This window comes from Streptopelia decaocto, assembly GCF_964273445.1.
Source record: "Streptopelia decaocto genome assembly, chromosome: 7".
Taxonomy (NCBI): domain Eukaryota; kingdom Metazoa; phylum Chordata; class Aves; order Columbiformes; family Columbidae; genus Streptopelia; species Streptopelia decaocto.
Genome location: NC_138661.1, coordinates 51,507,553 through 51,524,919, shown reverse-complemented (window position 1 = coordinate 51,524,919; position 17,367 = coordinate 51,507,553). Strand labels below are relative to the sequence as shown.

General features: G+C 41.0%; 1 protein-coding gene across 1 annotated transcript in view; it reads right to left on the bottom strand.

Annotated features, from left to right (window-relative positions):
- Nucleotides 1–17,367, bottom strand: part of BRSK2 (BR serine/threonine kinase 2) — a gene marked incomplete at both ends in the record, with an annotated part of 313,595 nt that overhangs the window by 88,333 nt on the left and 207,895 nt on the right. Inside the window, one exon of the mRNA XM_082058533.1 lies at nucleotides 3,405–3,545. Coding sequence (XP_081914659.1) covers nucleotides 3,405–3,545 — 141 coding nt within the window. The remainder of the gene's footprint in view (nucleotides 1–3,404; nucleotides 3,546–17,367) is intronic.

The following is a 17,367-nucleotide window of genomic DNA, read 5'->3' as shown; positions in this document are numbered from 1 at the left end:
CCCACGCGGTACCTCTGCACAGTGCTGTCTGTTCACGCCCATGGTTGCCTGTGGGTCCCTCACACAGCGCTCTGCTATGTATACAGAAAAGTCCTTAGACAGCCCTACAGTGGGTTACCTATAAAATTTCCCCACACCACAAAACCCCATAAATGATTGCACCTCAGAGTGAGTTACATCAAATCTTCCCCCACTGTTTCCATTAAATAAAAACAAAACCAGAAAGCTCATACTTTATTAAAACAACATATAGACTCAAGCTCCAAGCCTATTCTGATTCCCTGTCTGAGCTGCTTGTTTGAAAACAACTCTCGGACAGAGGTGATCTCTCCACAAAGCAGCAGCAGAAGCCTTTTACTGACGTGAGGATTGGGGAATCCTCCTTGCAGATTCTTTGATCTGGGAATCCTCGTGCATCAATACATTTTGAGCAATGAAAGCTGAATGTGGTTACATACTGCTGTGAAAGTAAGCCACGGATATTTTAGTGTCTTGGGAGGTTCAGGAAGAAGATGGGACAATGATACGGGGCTTGAGACACCAGGCTATCAATCTACTCTGCCAGTTGGTTAGAGGCACCCACATTTATTTATTAACCAAAGTAGAAGCCTTCATTTTTCAATATGGCCATAACTGGATAACCTGGCTGATGAGATGATTTGTCATTTCACTGCCCCATGACAGGACAAGGTCAGGCTTCATTGCTTAGGAAAGCACATTAACTTTTATACTCACATACACACACACATACATTTAGGTATGCTCTGATTTTCAAAAAGGTTTTAATGATAACTGTCCAGAATACAACACAGAATCTAATATAACACAGACCATACAATCTCAGACCTGGAGGGAAGGGGAGCTTATGATTTACTGCTAACTTATTCAGCTCTAGATGCTACTTGAGTGGGAGTTGGCAAGGAGACAGGGGATTTACTTCTAAACAAGACTACTGCCCACAGTCCAATATGTTTATCAGAGGAAAATGGATTCCTCAAGAGAGACATGCATTCTGCCTTGGAATTTGCACACACTGTTAAAACTGCAGAGGTTCTTGTCTGTCTGACAGGCTCGCCATGATCCTCACTCAGTTTATTAAAGTTGGCCATATGAAGAGGACCAGTATGTATGTGTATATATGCATGCTTTCATAGAAACTGCTATCCCAATGGAGATCCATAATTTTCTGGAATATTCATTTGGAAGAGTAAATAATTTCTCTTCAGTTGTACTTAAACATTTTTGAGTCTTCCTGGATTGGGTCTGTAAGTGTTAAGCCAAGCAGGGAAGAGAAATGTGTATGTATGCAATCCACTGGTGATTACGCTGCCCAGTGTACTTAAAAAATAACAGCTGTATGACCTTACCAAGGATTATGCTCGTTATAAGAAAGTCATGATCACTCAACCCAGTCGATTAGCAGGCAGGAAAATTGTGGAATTTGCAGAATAAAACTTGTCAGAGGTCTCTGCCAAGAGAAAAAGCTTAGATCCTCTAGTTAGGGTACACGAGCTGCTCTCAGTTCCTCTGGGAATTTCTCCGACTCTTGTAACCCTGCCTGTGCCAGGTAGGCATTGTCCTCAGAGGACCTTCTCACCCAGATCTACCACCTTTGAACTGCCTCTTCTGCTGACAGTATACTCACCTTATTATACCCTCAAGAAAGGCTCTTATTTCCCTTTCCATTTATTAGAAATAGGCTATCATTCAGATTAATAGTTCCTGTTGAAACGAGTCAGAGATATAGAGGGTGGGGGTCTAAGAGCAAACTAAATATTTAGGCATCCATTTTTGCTGTGGCTGTTTATGCTGTGGATGTCTGATTTGTGAATTCTCAGCACAAAACGGTACAGAAAATCACTGTATGGTTACTCAGAAGTAACCACACAGTGATTACGCAAATCCAGCTAGTGCAGAATCTATCAGTGGCCCCCAACCTCCTGAAGGCGGCACCTACAGCTGTCTGTGGCTACAGAGAAGCAGCCACGCAGACATAATGTATATGGTCTCCCCCAGCCAACCTGTGAGGAGTTGCATTTCTGAGAAATAAGCAGGCAGTTATGGGTCAGCAGCTATACAGAAACTCTGTACTCAGATTGATTATAACAACTTGATTTCAGTATAATTGAAATTACCTAAACTTGCTGAAGGTGAGGAGAAACAGGTCCAATTTAAAACACCACCTGAAAGCACAGGTTAAACCACACTTGATGGTTAAATCATATGATGGACTTACTGAGTATCAACAGCAGTCAGATCAAGGAAATTCTTCCCTACTGGAAAAGAAATTAAAAGCAACAGTGACTCAAATGCCTAGAAGTGATTCAGTGAAGGTTGCCAAAAGCCAGCAGGTTTCCAAAAACTGAAGGAATCCATAAAATTACTTTGCTGTATTCATAATTGTCCCCAGCTTCTTCAGGAACTCATTTTCATAAAATCACAGAATCACAGAATGGTTTGGGTTGGAAGGGACCTTAAAGATCACCTAGTTCCAACCCCCCCGACACCAACAGGGACACCTTCCACTAGCCTAGGTTGCTCAAAACCCCACCTCACCTGGTCTTGAACAATTCCAGGGATGTGGCATCCACAACTTCTCTAGGCAGCCTGTTCCAGTGTCTCACCACCCTCATGGTGAAGAATTTCTTCCTGATATCTAGTTTCAATTTACCCTTTGCCTTGTCCCATCACTACATGCCCTTGTAAAAAGTCCCTCTCCAGCTTTCTTGTAGGTTCCCTTGAGGGAACTGGCAGCTGCTATAATGTTTCCCCGGAGCCTTCTCTTCTCCAGGTTGAACAACCCCAAGTCTTTCAGCCTGCCTGCATAGGAGAGGTCTTCCAGCCCTCTGGACTTGCTCCAACAGTTCCATGTCCCTCTTATGCTGGAGGCTCCAGAGTTGGACACAGTACTTGAGATTGGGTCTCATGAAAGTGAAGTATAAGGGGCAAAACACCTCCCTCAACCTGCCATCCATGCTTCTTTTAATGCAGCCCAGGATACAGTTGGCTTTCCGGGCTGCCAGCACAAATTGCTGGGTCATATTGAGTTTCTGATCTTATTTTGATATACTGTATTCTCGGTTATTAGCAAGTGGCCCAAGAACGATGGAAATTAAACAGCTTTTCCTTGGTGGTTTTGGTTTTCCTGGTTAAAGCATTCCCTGTGAATGAATTTTCCTCCAGTGAGAAATGGACACTCTTCTCCATGACGAGTCTGTATCTGTGAATGGTGCACTGCCTCACAGACAGCCAAGAATTAAAAATCACATCAGCACTTTACACAATGCTTTTAGAGCTTTACACCACCAGCTACTTAATAGTAAGTAAAAGTATCAGGAAATAAGATCCCTTTATTCTGTGCCTTTATGTAACAAGTAATTCCTGTTGGAAACGGCTGTACTCACCATATTGAATGACTATGGCAGAAGTCTAAAGCAGAGATGATTTGTCGGAAGAACTTCCTGGCTTCTTTTGGTGTCAATCTTCCCTTTTTTACAAGATAGTCGAAGAGCTCCCCACCTGACACATGTTCTAGCACCAAATACCTAGAAAATAACAAAGCCAGGATTTTGTAAGCACATTGTTGTAACAACTCCCTGACACACTCAGTTATAAACAAACACCTCTATTTACATGTGGTCAAGGAGGACACTTCTGAAAAGAACAGGGGAAGAGAATCAGAATTTTACAATCAGGAGTGCTTAATATTTTTAACAAGGGTTCTGCAAACTTCAGACATACCACTGTTGGATTCAGTGTTCAATGTAATAGTGAGAGATAATCTGGAAGCTAAAAATGACTCAAAAGACCAGGAGGGGAAGAAGAGAATAATCAGGTATAAATTCTGTGCAGTGAGACTGTGTACTAGGAAGCCTGAGGTCCCTTAAAACAGCTGTGGCAAAGCTGCACTCACAGACTGTTCTGCCTTGGACACCTGAAAACCAGACAGATGTCAACAAACTAGAGGGAATTAAAAAAAAAAAAAAGTTTAAATTATGAAAAAAAGATAAAAAGAATGACACATGTGCAGTTTATATAAGGGCTTCAGCTTTTGCTGCTGAACAGCAGTGATTTGCTGGAGTAGCTGCCCCTCCTTACAACTCACACATGAAAATGTGAGACTGAGTGATGGAAGGCAGCACAACAGGGACCTTGGAGTGAGAGAGGAAACCTCACATAGCGCTCCTGGCAGTAATAGAGAGAAGCGTGAAATCTTCTGGAAAGACAGGACTTGCCATGGATGGACTGTCTTGTTCTTGTAAGTAGGACTAATACAGGCAGCCAAGCAGAGGAAAACTTAGTATAAATCTCTGGAAATGTTGCCTAATAGTGGGAATGAAATAGTTTCCCCAGGGAAGTGGCAGGAACACTGTAAACTGAACCATTTTAAAATAAACCAGATATAAAATGGACTAAGCAATAGACTTCTATTGGCAAGAGGATTGCGTGAAACCTCCATGGACTTTTTCCAACTCCTTTGTGATTTTGTGATCTACTGTCTCCTTGTTTGTTTGCCCAATATATATTATTTTAATATAGAATGAATAAATTATGCAGTCAAGTTACTTATTCATAATCTGAAATGACAAGTATAAACAACAAATTACTATTACTTTTTACTGAAAAAACACTTTTGTTCTTTGGTTCTGTTAGCTGGTTTAAACCTTGGAAGAGAGGCAGAAACCTGTACTCCTCTCTTACTGCCTCCCTCCTCTGAAGTGAGTTTCAGGGTTGCACAGCAAGGCATGTGCTCTGAAAGGTGGTTTCTGTAAAGCAACAATGCAAAGGTGAACAGGGCATTCAAACATTTGGCAGTTTGTTTGAGAGATATCACCAGAAAACTTGCAAACAAGAATCTGATATTTTTCCAAATTTTGAGTGTACTTCCCTGTCCCCTCCTCCCAACAGTCCAGCAGACTAGGCTGAACAGTATCTGCCACAATCCCTATCTCTTAATGTTTGGCTTTACAAGCAAGCTAGTTTTATTAACAGTATTAATCCAACTCTTCAAATTTGAGTGGACAATTAAAATAATTAATCCAGGATACTGTCTCTTCTGTACCTCAAGCAGCATAATCATGGAAGAAATTTCTAAATTTGAAATGGAAAGAAGACTATTACAAATCCGGGGGCTTATTACTCCTGCTTTCAATGTTTCAAAAAGATGGAAAAGTAGGAGTAAAGCTGTTCTGAGGAAAGTAAGACTGGCTTAATAATAATGGCATTAGCCTTGTAGTTGCAAAAGTGGGACCTGAGCTCCAGGTCCATCATCAGCTCCTGTGTGACTTCCACGTGTCTGCTCCCAGTCAGCACAAGGATAAAGCCTTTCCCTTCTTACAGAAATGCAGCAGAGAACACAGCAAGAGATGGATGTTAATATTGTCTTGCCAGCTAAGTAAGTAGTACAAAAGCACAAAAAAGTGGATAACAACAATGAAATTCTATGTAACTACTCCTACATCTATACAGTCCTAAAATTACATTTGGTCCTTTGAAGGCAACTGCGAGGATGATGTGGCCCCTGGTGAAAATGAGTTTGACAGTCCTGCTTTAGGAAATTAAAGTGGTATTTTCTCCAATTCTTATAAAAATAGAAACAGATACAAGAAATAGGGTAATACTGACCTTTTCTTTTTCACTAAAATGAGTAAAAAAGAGAAAAACCTTCACTTGAAAATCACATTTGCAATATGTGGGTTACTTTCTGTCCAAGAAGAGATGAGCACTTACCAGGCTGTCCACTGACTTCACCTTCGTAACACAAAGATTACCGCTTATCCACATTACATTTTTTGAGCAAGACATCAAACTGCTCAGAAGAAAGCTGATATGCAGTACCCATGGGCACTGCGGTGTCCACATTTTCAAATCCCAATCCTCACTGTCCAAGCCTTTACTAACAGACACTCTGGTAAGAGCGTTTGCTATGTAATTCATTCTCTCTCTCATACCAGAGATAGATCTGCCTAACTATCCATTATGGCAGACCCAAGCCTGGCACAGAACCAATCCTAAAATTCTCCTTGACAGTTCCCTCTCACACTGTGCCCAGCAGAAGCTGGATCTTGCCCCCAAAATTCAAACTGATAACTGCTATTTTTTTTTTTTTTCCTGGGAGGCATTTTATGAAGATGATTGCAGTTACAGGCATACAGAACACCCTCCACACTCGTTTCAAATGCACAGTTTTGGAAAATTACAGACCCAGCATTTCTGTCACCCACAGCAGGAACTGCAAAGCAATTTATTTTCATCAACTTCATCTTATTAAAAACACTCAACAAAAATGCACTGACACATTTTATGAAAAATAAAACAAATTGAAAGACAGGGAGCATTTACAAGGTTATTCATTTTTGCTTGCCACCTAGAAGCACCAGATATAATAATGGAAATGAACAGGGGAGAACATTTGAAAAAGATTTGTGCCTATGACAAGTCAAGGGACACAGAGAAACACAGTGACAATGCTCTCTGATCTGACAAGCCCCCAACGTGACCGGAGTGAGAAGGACGACAAACACATTCCCCAGTGGTCAAGTAAAGAAATAAATGCTGCAGGGATCATTCCACAAGTGCTGTGTGGTTATATTTCAGCTAGGATTTCTGAGTTCAGATTTGCAGCTGATCACCCGCCAACCCTATTCCCTCCAGTATGATGTGGGTTTTTTTAGGATAGCCCCCAACTAGGAGATTTTTTTATTAAACAAGGTCATAATTCAGAACCTGCCTCCATCTCTGTGCAAGCCAGAGTTTTGCTGGTGCATTACATGCCGCAGTAGTAGTACACGTGTTATTTCCAAACAGGCCAACAAGAGGGGTTTAAACACTTCCAAGTGTTGCACTGGTTCTATCACTGTATGGCTTATACAATCCTCACTTAATACCGTGTATCTGTATCTATCTGTGTATGTGTGAGTGTGTTTGAGTGGCTCCATGAAAGAAGAGAATATGTACTCTGAAAAGTCAAAAAGAAAAAGCAAAGGAAAGAAAGAACATTATTCCAGAGGCTGGAAAATAAGGCATATAGAACCTACATCTTTCCTGAATCTGGCACAGAAGAGAATCCAGATCTCCTGAGTCCACACCAGTGTCTAAAATCCTTTACTTTATCAAAGTGCTATAGGATTGGAAGTATGCCAGTGCCAGCTCTTGGAAGGATCTAGGAGAAGGTAAATAACACATAGCCTGTAGGGGAGAAAACCACTACAAAGTATTTTCCTGACTTCCCTTTCCCTTTTATCTTTCTCAGATACGACGGGTTCTCATGTCACTATAGTACTACTTTTCCCATTTGTTCTAAGCAAGTGAGCAAATTCTAAAAATCCCAGAACAGTAACCAGAACTAGCCTATTACATTCGGAGATGAAAAGTAACTTACTGGTGAATTAAGCTTTTTTAAAAAACTCCTGTCTACGTAAGATTGACAGCATCAGTCTTCCCACTGTAAAAATGTAGGAAACCCTGCTCTGTAATAGCTAGTGCAAGGAGGTTCAAGGAAAGGAAAGAACCAGCCTCCTGTAGTAATACAGAGAGGAACTATATTAAGAAAAAAGACTCTTAACACTTAACTCTCACAACTTGGATGCTCTGGACATGCACTAGCTCTTCTAATCCTTTCATGTCACATAAGAGAAGCATTACCAGTATTAACCTCCTGTTCTTTACTGATAGGGAACTGCAAAGCAAAGTGACTTGCCCAGGGTGACAGTGACCCAGTATCAGACCTGGGATTAACACCTGTGGTCCCTTATGCCTTCCAGTCCATGCTGTCCCCACCACCAATTTCCTCTCTGCTTGCGAGGGCACTGGAAAAGCAAGAAAACATCCAGCTTCTGACACTCAATATGAAGCCAAGTGCACGTGGTGTTACAAACAAACTCTTGATTACTTGTTTTCCTCTCTAGATATACTCTTAAGAGGCTGCAAAAGTTTTCACAGGCCACAGCTTGCTTTCATAAAGACACTAATGTCCACATCTTGCATGATATCTCATATGCCTGCTACAAACCAAGACACAAAACAAAAAATCTCTGGGTAAGTTTTAGAGCTTGAAGGAGAGATGACTTTGACCTTTAAAGACAAAGAAGCTTAATGCTTAATACAAGAATAAATTAGTCTACTGGAGAGAATCAGAGAGATTGCATGCAGCAGCATTTTATCTATTCCTTTTGCCATTTTTCTATCTGCATCCCACTATCACCACCTCCTCAATCAAGCTAATAAGTTCCTAACCTCAAATGAACCACTACGTGTCATATCAGAGACATGCATACAGCTTATAAAAGTAAGCTTAGAATAATCCTAGACTCTTTTCTTTCTTTTTGGTTCATTTTATTTACTCTTTCAGGAACCAAAATAGTAAAGAAGTAATAATGAAAACTAAACAATATAGCAAAGGAGGGATGACTTCTGCACATGAAAGAGATGGAGTAGCCAAGATGAATGTGGAAAAGTATGGTCTTACACTACCTTTGTGCCCCTCAGATTCTGCTTATCCTAGGAACCAGCACAGACTCCAGAGCTCCCTAATTCACAGCAGCATCCCCATGGTTGACTGTGGCTTGTTCTATAGCTTAGACTGGAAATGTAACAAAAAAACCCCACTGTGCCTGTCCTCCTTAGTACCCCAACTTGCCTGTATTCTGGGGATCAGAAGATAAGACAGCCCATCAGTTTCACATCATTCCTGCATCCTTCAAGTAACTTTGTTTTTTTCCAAATCCTGCATGTCAGTAGGACTACTATAAACAGAGATGATGGTCCACTTTCCTCTGGGAATGATCTCTAAATATTTAATGATCAAAACCAATTTTGTCTATAATAATAATAATATTTTTTATTATATCCAAGAGGCTAACTACCTGACAAGGCTATGAGAATTTATGATACCACTACCATAAGTTTAAAAAATCACAGCTGTGACTTTTGCCCCCAAACGCACAAAAAATATAGACAGATAGAAATCAGTACTGTTTTCTTCCTTTGCTCCTGAATAAACTAAGATGTTGATTTTCATTTCTAACATCTTTGGTTGTCCTGTCATCAGCTCAAACACAATAAGGCTAAAACAGAACTCTTAGTCTTACCACCCCATTCCACTTCTTCCTTTCTCTACCCCTAGGGACAACACTGTTTTTTTGACTACAATTCAGGCTTGTAGTGCAGGTATTACCTTTGGCTCCAGCTTTCTTCAGGTCCTATAACTTGGTTGTGACTGGTATCTTTTACATGATTTCTTTATTATACCTCTATGATAATGGTTTTCCTATCCACCCACATGGCTAAAATTTCATGTCTAATTTTAGCTAGGTATCTTGTATCTAAATTAATTCAACATCGTCTTTTTCACTTCGATAAATACATTTTTGTCTCACTGCTGGTGATTCAAAATAGATATCATATCATCATTACAACAACATTTTCTTAGCTTTCCATTTTGACCACTCCCTCCATGCCTCCATTGTCTCCTTTTTTTTTAATACTGTATCTAACACAAATTAGATGTCTTCACTTCTAGATACCTTGTAGCCCATTCTGTAACCAATCTAGGATCTCTTCCTTGGCCTTTGAGGTTAACTTCTACCTCTGACCAGCCTCCAAAGCCAGGTTCTACCATCCCCTTGCTAAATATCCAAGCAAAGGATTCTCTCCTGTCACAACACACACCTACACAAGGAAGAGCATAATTGTTAATGAGACAGCTATTAATACATCATCATTTTTCTTCAGCCCCTTCCTGAAGACTGTACTTTGCTGTGATGCTTGACAATCGCTTGGACTTTTCCATCACAGGGCTTACAGTGTTGCTCGGTGCTTTGGATTGTAAGTTGACGAGGGCATGGGCTCTGCTTTTGTCCCATTCTTGGCCAGTGTCAGCACAGCAAGATCTTCTCCATGACCAGATTGCCTTTGTGCTACAATACTATGAAGACATCACTTAAATCAGTAACAATGGCACTTTTGGTGATGATTTCTCCTTCCCTTCTGGTAGACTACACCACAACTTATTAAAAGGTGCCTTTGCCCAAGCCCTAGGGAGCTTTGAGGAATAACTCACTGAGGCAAGGGAGCTACGTGCTACCTCCAAGGCAGGACTGTAATAAAACAAACAGGCTGGCTCTGAGCAATGCCTGGAAAAATGCTGTTAAAGAAAGACTAACTGGCACAGAGAACACCAGGACCATATATTACCAGATATTTATGGCAAGATGGCAAGATAACAAAAAAATCCCTGAAACAAAACCACAAGTTATGATCTGTAAAGAATGAAAAACTGTCTTGAAGTGATTAGCAAGAATAGTGTGAAATACTAAAATTCTTGCCAGATGGGATTGCCCTGCAGCAGCACATCACTATACATCCCAGTGTGGGTATGCAGCTCTTGCTTTCTCAGCCTTATAGATGAAGACAATTTATGAGACATTCATAGCTACACAAATTAGGTCCTCTGCAGCAATACAAGTTTATTTATTATTATAAAAGCATTAGATGGATAGACATCTTTAGATGAAAGCTCATACTGAAACACAAAGTATTTCACGTAAGCATTATAAATGCAAAAAAATAAGAGTAACAAGATATATTCTATGGTGCTCTAGGAATGCTAGCCAATTCACATGGCTTCTTGTTTGGGTCAGGCAATGCAAGTTTTGTTCATCAGGGCATGCAATTAGCTGCCTGTTAGGGAACAAATTAATAACCCATTTTTAATTAAATGGTATGATACTTACACATATGATGTACAACCTCACTTAAATTTAACCAGGCAGGTTGGTCTTCTGCATAAGCCTGAAATGGACCACTGGGAACCATTGCACACCACTGGGTGATGTTCTGGGACTTTTACTAAACCAGATGTGAGACTGGATATTCTCGTGGCACTGGCTGACTTTTAGGATGCACAACTTCAGGTGTGCACTGCAGCAAGATGCAAAGCACGGATGCAGTTATATAGAAAGAGATACACACAAAGACAAGAAAAGTCAGGAGAGCTCCTGCTTGCTTCCTCTTTGCTCAGGAGTTTACTGTTTTGTGATACCTACGGGTAAGACATTTCATGGAATGACCACACCTGCTGAGAAGCTCAGCTACTCTATTTTATCACTTAATAGTCAATTACTGCGTGAAAATCATGGGCATATTTCTAAAACTGGAGAACGTGGCATGGATCAAGACAATTTGGAGCTGATGCAGGTGTCTAAACAATTATCGAGGTCAGGGATACAAGACAGGTAGGAATCTCCTTTATAAAGGCAGATATGTCTATAGTTCTTTTCTGTCCCTATGTTTATTACTCTCCACATCTGTTAAAGCCTCTTGAAGTTTGGCCACAGAATCAAATGCAAATGGAGATGGCCGCTTCACAAATGGCATGTGCAAGGCACTGCCACTGATTTTGATGAATCTCAAACCATCTCAAAGTAACCCACAATCCCCAGCAGATTATTCACAAGAAACTAACCACTCTTTTCAACAAATTCAGCTAAGAGGTGGAAAAATCATTCCATTTCAAAGGTCTAGTGAATCAGCAAGGGTTTGTAACAGCAGACTGCTGAAGAAAAGCTTCCAGCAGAAAAAAGTCCTGGCAATTCATCTTCCATGCTACCACCCTACTTGCAAAATGTCCTTCCATACATATATATGAACAGACATATGTGTAGCAGGGAAGAGTTGCTCAGCCCAGATTGATATGTTGTAGTTCTTCGACGGCTTTTTCACTGCAATATTTTCTATTGATTAAATAATCTCTATCAGATATTAAGCCCCTTGTTATTGGTGCAGCCTATAAATTATTCAGAAGTTATATAAATTCTTGTAGTGGGCATGAATTTTTAAACCCTAATTTGGCAAAAGGCCTGGAACTCTATTTTTTCTGTTTGTTTGTTTTTAATTTTTTCGTCCCTTGCAAGAAAATGCGCACGCAGTAGATTTTTTTTTTTCCCCAAAAAGACAATTTTAACTCTAGTCTGCTTGTTTGAATGGAGATTGTATTTGATTGCTCATTATGTTTGGACATCAACAGGTTGGAGCTTCTGGGGAAAAGAGAAGTAGTAGGAGATGCTGCTGCTGCGCTTTGTACCTTTGATTTATTGGGGATGAAAGGTGTTTTGAGCAGTGCCTTCACGGTGTGTAGTCATGCATGCCAAGGCACTGCAGCAGCCATCCTACTTGGGCACATGATATGGAATGGATCCAGCTAGAGGGATCCTCAGCACAGGACAGGCAGAACTAAGACAACACCCATCAGCTCACTGCTGCAACTCTGCTAGCAACCATAGACGTTGGGGTTTTACTCTTCAGAGCTAAGTGGCCTCTCCTTTAACAACTAGGGCGCAGACATATACAATGTTTCCTACCAAAGCCTGAAAGAGAAATTAGACACCTAAATATACCACGGCTCTGGAGATACTTCTGCCCTTGACCTTTGTTCACGTTGCAGCACGGCTTCACTATGGGCCTGTTTTCTCTCAAGCCCAGAATAATGGTTTGGATGGTATGCAAGTGCACATGTCAGGCAGTGAGGAGAAGATACAGTCAGGCTTTTTGGGTGGAGCTTATTAGGACTGTGTTGCACAGGGTGTAGTATTAATCATCCCCACCAGCTCTGTGCAAGCCCTGCTTTGTGCCAGGCTGGCACCCCCCCTGTGAGCAGGGACACCTGTCCTGGCTGCAGCATCACCTCCTCTGGCCTCTACCCAGCTGCTGGTCTCCAGGCCCACCCCTGGCTCCAAACCTCACGTGCGCTGGCGCCACTCCTACAGCTGACAGGCTTTCCTTTGGCTACATGTGCTTGCAATTCATGACAGTACTACAACTAGTGAATAGAAGAAGAAAAGGGGTCAAAGTAGCTGATTAAGAATATTTCTCTTAATTCTAATCAAGGCTCAGGTGGAACATAATTTTGTCTTTCAATCCTGTTCTATTTTCTTTTCCTGTATCCACAGCATCTGACACCTCACCACCAGACTACCAAGAAGCATAGCTACCATGAAATAATTTTCAGCACTGAGCCCTTGGAGCCGCTCCAGCTTTCTGAACCCTCCTTCTGCCTTTAGACAGGTTTCCCTGCAGATGGACCGAATGTGAAATTCCTGGGCTACCATTAACAGAGGAACACGCAGAAACGTTTTTCCTCTTTCTTGCATCTTCTGGCACCTCACAATTAGTTTGCAAAAGAATAAACAGAATTACAGGAAAACCCTGCAAGAGAGGGCTGGCAGCATGAATGCCTCTGCAGACACCACCAGACTTGTTAGTCTTCGACTCCTGCTGTCAGTTGATCCTGTATAAGCCAGAAATGTGAGCTGTGCACAGGTAGGAGGACATTTTAATTTCGTTATCTGGCTCATTGGGAAGCACCTTCACCTCCGAAATCAGGAGGTGGTGTGTTGTGTACATTGCAATGAGGCTTGGGCACTTGGCCAATGTTAGCACTATACTGCTGAATGATGAGAAAGGGACTTGCGCTCGGAAAAAGAGCTGATGAATGCACCGCACATTTCAGAGAACAATATTCTGACGTCCACTCGCTGTCTCAAAACAGATTCTTGTTTAAAATGCTAATCAAGTTGGACAACATAGAGATTTAAAATAAATGTCCCCACAAAATTTGAAATCTTAAGTGTGAAGATTTGAAAATTAATTGATAGAAATCTATGTATAGATATACAAATATCTATATGCACCTATAAAAATAAATTTCTTGATATATACACACAGACATTGATGGAAAGGGCATCAAGAAATACTTGTATAAACATCTGAAAGAAAAGGGCATGGAGTAGTCCTAGGATGTTTTTATCTCGTTTCCAGCCTCCACCAGTCCCCCGATAATTTAAACTAAATAGCTAAACAAATAAGATCAAATGGATAATACTACCTCTGTCAGGAGTTCTGCAGCAAAACTCTATCAGTCAGCTTTATCCCTTTTGGAAAGAGAAGGTCCATCTCCTGTGGACAATGTGATGGCACTCAGGTTGCCATGCTAACAGCTCTTTCAACAGAGGAGCTGTTCTAAGATCAAAAGGAAAGCTGAATTTACTGCATAAAATGCAGTAAATGTACAAGTCAGAGATTTAAGAATAAAGCATAAGATTGCTTCCTAGAAAACCTCCGAGCCAACCACTTCACTCATGAAGGAGACTAGCCTTAGCATGTTTCCTCTTATTTAATCCTCAACAAGGCTGCTAATGAGAACCTCCTGCCCATTCACAGTGGTAGTGCTGCTAAGTGCGTATGAGCTCTGTCTTCCTCCCCAGTTACCACACAAACACTAACAAGGGCCAATTCTGGAAAGACCCTTTCTATACTTAGCACAGAGGAAAGAGGACCATTACTCAGTTCATTTACAATGCAGAAAACATATGATCAAAGGAGTGTTTCCCATCCAATATGAATTACAAAACGCACCAAAACTTTGCTATCAGCTTTGTTACTGCCTTGCTCATTCCTTTAGTTTACTTATATTTCCTTAAAATTCCTGACTGTCTGAACTTGGTTAGTCAAAATGACTGGTGCACACATAAATTCTGGTAGCTCATTGATCATTCCCCATTATGAACCAGCAATATAAATTCTTAAACAACTCTGGGCTTAGCCCATACCAGGCTACTTTAAATCGATCTTTAAAATACAAGGATGCTCCCCAATTCTTGGCTGTTTTGTCTATTAACATTATATGATGGGAGAGAGGGAGGCATAGATTGTCTATAGCTATTTCGAAATTGCCTGTTACTGTGGACTCCTAATCTTGCTTGAAGGCCTTAAGTGTGATCATAGAACAAATACAAAATAATTCAACCGTGAGTAATATTGCTAGTTTAGCCAACACAATGTATACTCAAGGTGGTGTATCAGCATACATACAGAGAGCAACAGTGCAGCTGTGTTTTCCCCTATGCACCTAGAACTGTAGTTCACAGTCCTACTATATAAGACAACTCAAAACGCTGGATAAAGAGCTGAAAGTCTTAAGAGTCCATAGCTATCTCCATCTCCCCAACCATCTTGGTAAAAAAACCCAGCAAAACAAACGGAAAAGACTGCTAGGCTTACACACATATGCTAACAGATTTTTTATTAGTAGTATTTTTTAAAACTAATTTTCAGTGTTAAATAAACTGTGGAAAAAGGATTTGATTCATGGTTGCATTAGGAATCTGCTCAACCAAAGCCCCTTGTCACAAATTAAATCATAAATGAAAAGTCAAACATGATTTGTGAAATTAACATTTATGAAGGAAACACTCCCCAGCGCTGCATCGTGATTAGTCTCTGGCATCTGAAATATCACCCATAATTCACAAGCTCCTCTGAAACCATGCAACTACCGTTACTGCTGAGATGGCACGCATGATGGAAAGGTGATGCCAGAACCAGAGAGCGGTTCCTTTTTTGATGCTGTTGAGAACTAGAGGTCACTTTATCTTGTTATTTGGGAAAGTACATGCGTACACATTTATCAACCCCCACATGCTTGTAACACTTCACCCCTCCACAGGCACTCTCTTCCACCTTACAGATTTATCCAAGGCCATGGGTGTTTCTAATTTTAAACACAAAGGCTTGGCAGAAGCTCTGCATTGTGCCCTTTCTTTAAAATAGTGACTAATAAAAAAAGAAACATAATTAACAGTCGTTGGCTCTTTCACAGAATCAGTGCCTTTCAGCAGAGGGATTCAGTGCCTTTGTGGGGAGATGCAGACAGCTCAACCCTACAGGCAGAGGAGCTACAACAGAAAGAAAATTTAGTGATTGTTAAAGACTAAATGTTCACTGGCAAAACCTGCTTTGGAGCCCCACATTTTTTAGAAGCCAGGATATCCAGACAGGGCTTAAAGATGTGGGATGCTTCTCTTTTCAAAGTGATCTTCTGCAGGGAGATACTTTCCTGCCAAGTGGTGATCACGGCCTTTTCTTCTTCATATATTCATACACTGCCTCCACCACCCAAGTATCCTACACCTACTTGGAATACATCAGCTGCATGCTGTGTTTATGCAAGAGTGTGTGCGTTGTATGTGTGTATACATAATGTACAAATAAACAAGGATGACAAAGAAGGATATTACCTCTTTCTTAACCAAAAGAAAGCATAGGGCCTCATCCTATCCCCCTTTAAACCAGAATACAGTGAAATGTATTCTTACAAATAGTGCCTCTCTTTTTAGGGTTAAAAGAGAACTTATTGGTTGTAAAGCCTCATTTCCCTTTGCTACCCTTCTCCTGCATGCAGAGCAGGCTGTGGCAGATCTGGGCCTCTGTCCTCAGCTGGGACAAACTGGGCTTAATGGAATCATGACTGTCTATGCCACTGAGGACAGAGCACTCAGCAGCAGCTCAGGGAACATCTGACCCAGGCTCTGCCCAGTGCCTGCACAAGCTCATGCTGGAAACCACATTTCATGGTGGATGGCAGGTTCTGCCCCGAATGAGAGTGGGGAATCCAGGAGAAATTACTGCCTGCTCTGCTAAGCTAACCCTCAGGCACAGAGGCCGCACTTCTTGGAATAAGAATGAACTACTCCAGTAACAGGACTGGCTGAGTGGTCCATGAGGGATTGCTGCCTCCATTCAACTCAGTTTCTCTGGGTAAACAGTCATTACCTTCTTGTGCCATGACATTAAGGAGAGGTCACCAATGGATGGTGGTTTTTAAAAATACAGGGTGTTTCAAAAAGATGGACCCAATTTGAAATCACTATATCTCTGCAACCACAAACTGCCCACGAATGAAACTCTTACCACTTGAAAGGGCAGGGCACAGAGTTTCAAATGATTACTGCTAGATGCCTGTCACTAAACCATTTGTAAATTTTTGTGTAATTGTAACATGTTGCCATTGTGAAAAATACTGCTTTGAAAAAAGATCCATCTTTCTGAAACAACCTGTAAGGTGTTTTTGTTTTGTTTTGTTTTAAGCACTCTCCTGCAATAACCTGTTAAAAAGCTGAAAATAACCCTGAGTTCTCTACTGGGTTGCCCTTTTCCATTTGGAGAACATTTTTTTTTTTTTTCCTGTTGTGCCAAGATTAATGTGGCATGTTTGTTTGACAACATATTCAACATATCTAGTGCCCTGTCAAGGTAAAATAACTCTGTCTGTGGACAACATCCCTGTCTGGCACTGGCAATGAACTGAAAAAAAAAGGCTTTGCTACTTAACTGTAACTGCAGAACCATCAGGAGATTTCAGCAGCTCTTAAAACCAAAAACTGTTATTGATGGGGCAAATTTAAAATATTGTTAGTCAGAGTCAAGGGTTTCAATTAAAACTATCAGGCAAGGGAGGTTATCCAAACTATTCACTGTAACAGGCTGTTACAGTGTTTATTCAAAATGGTTCCAGATTTTAGAGGTTCCTCC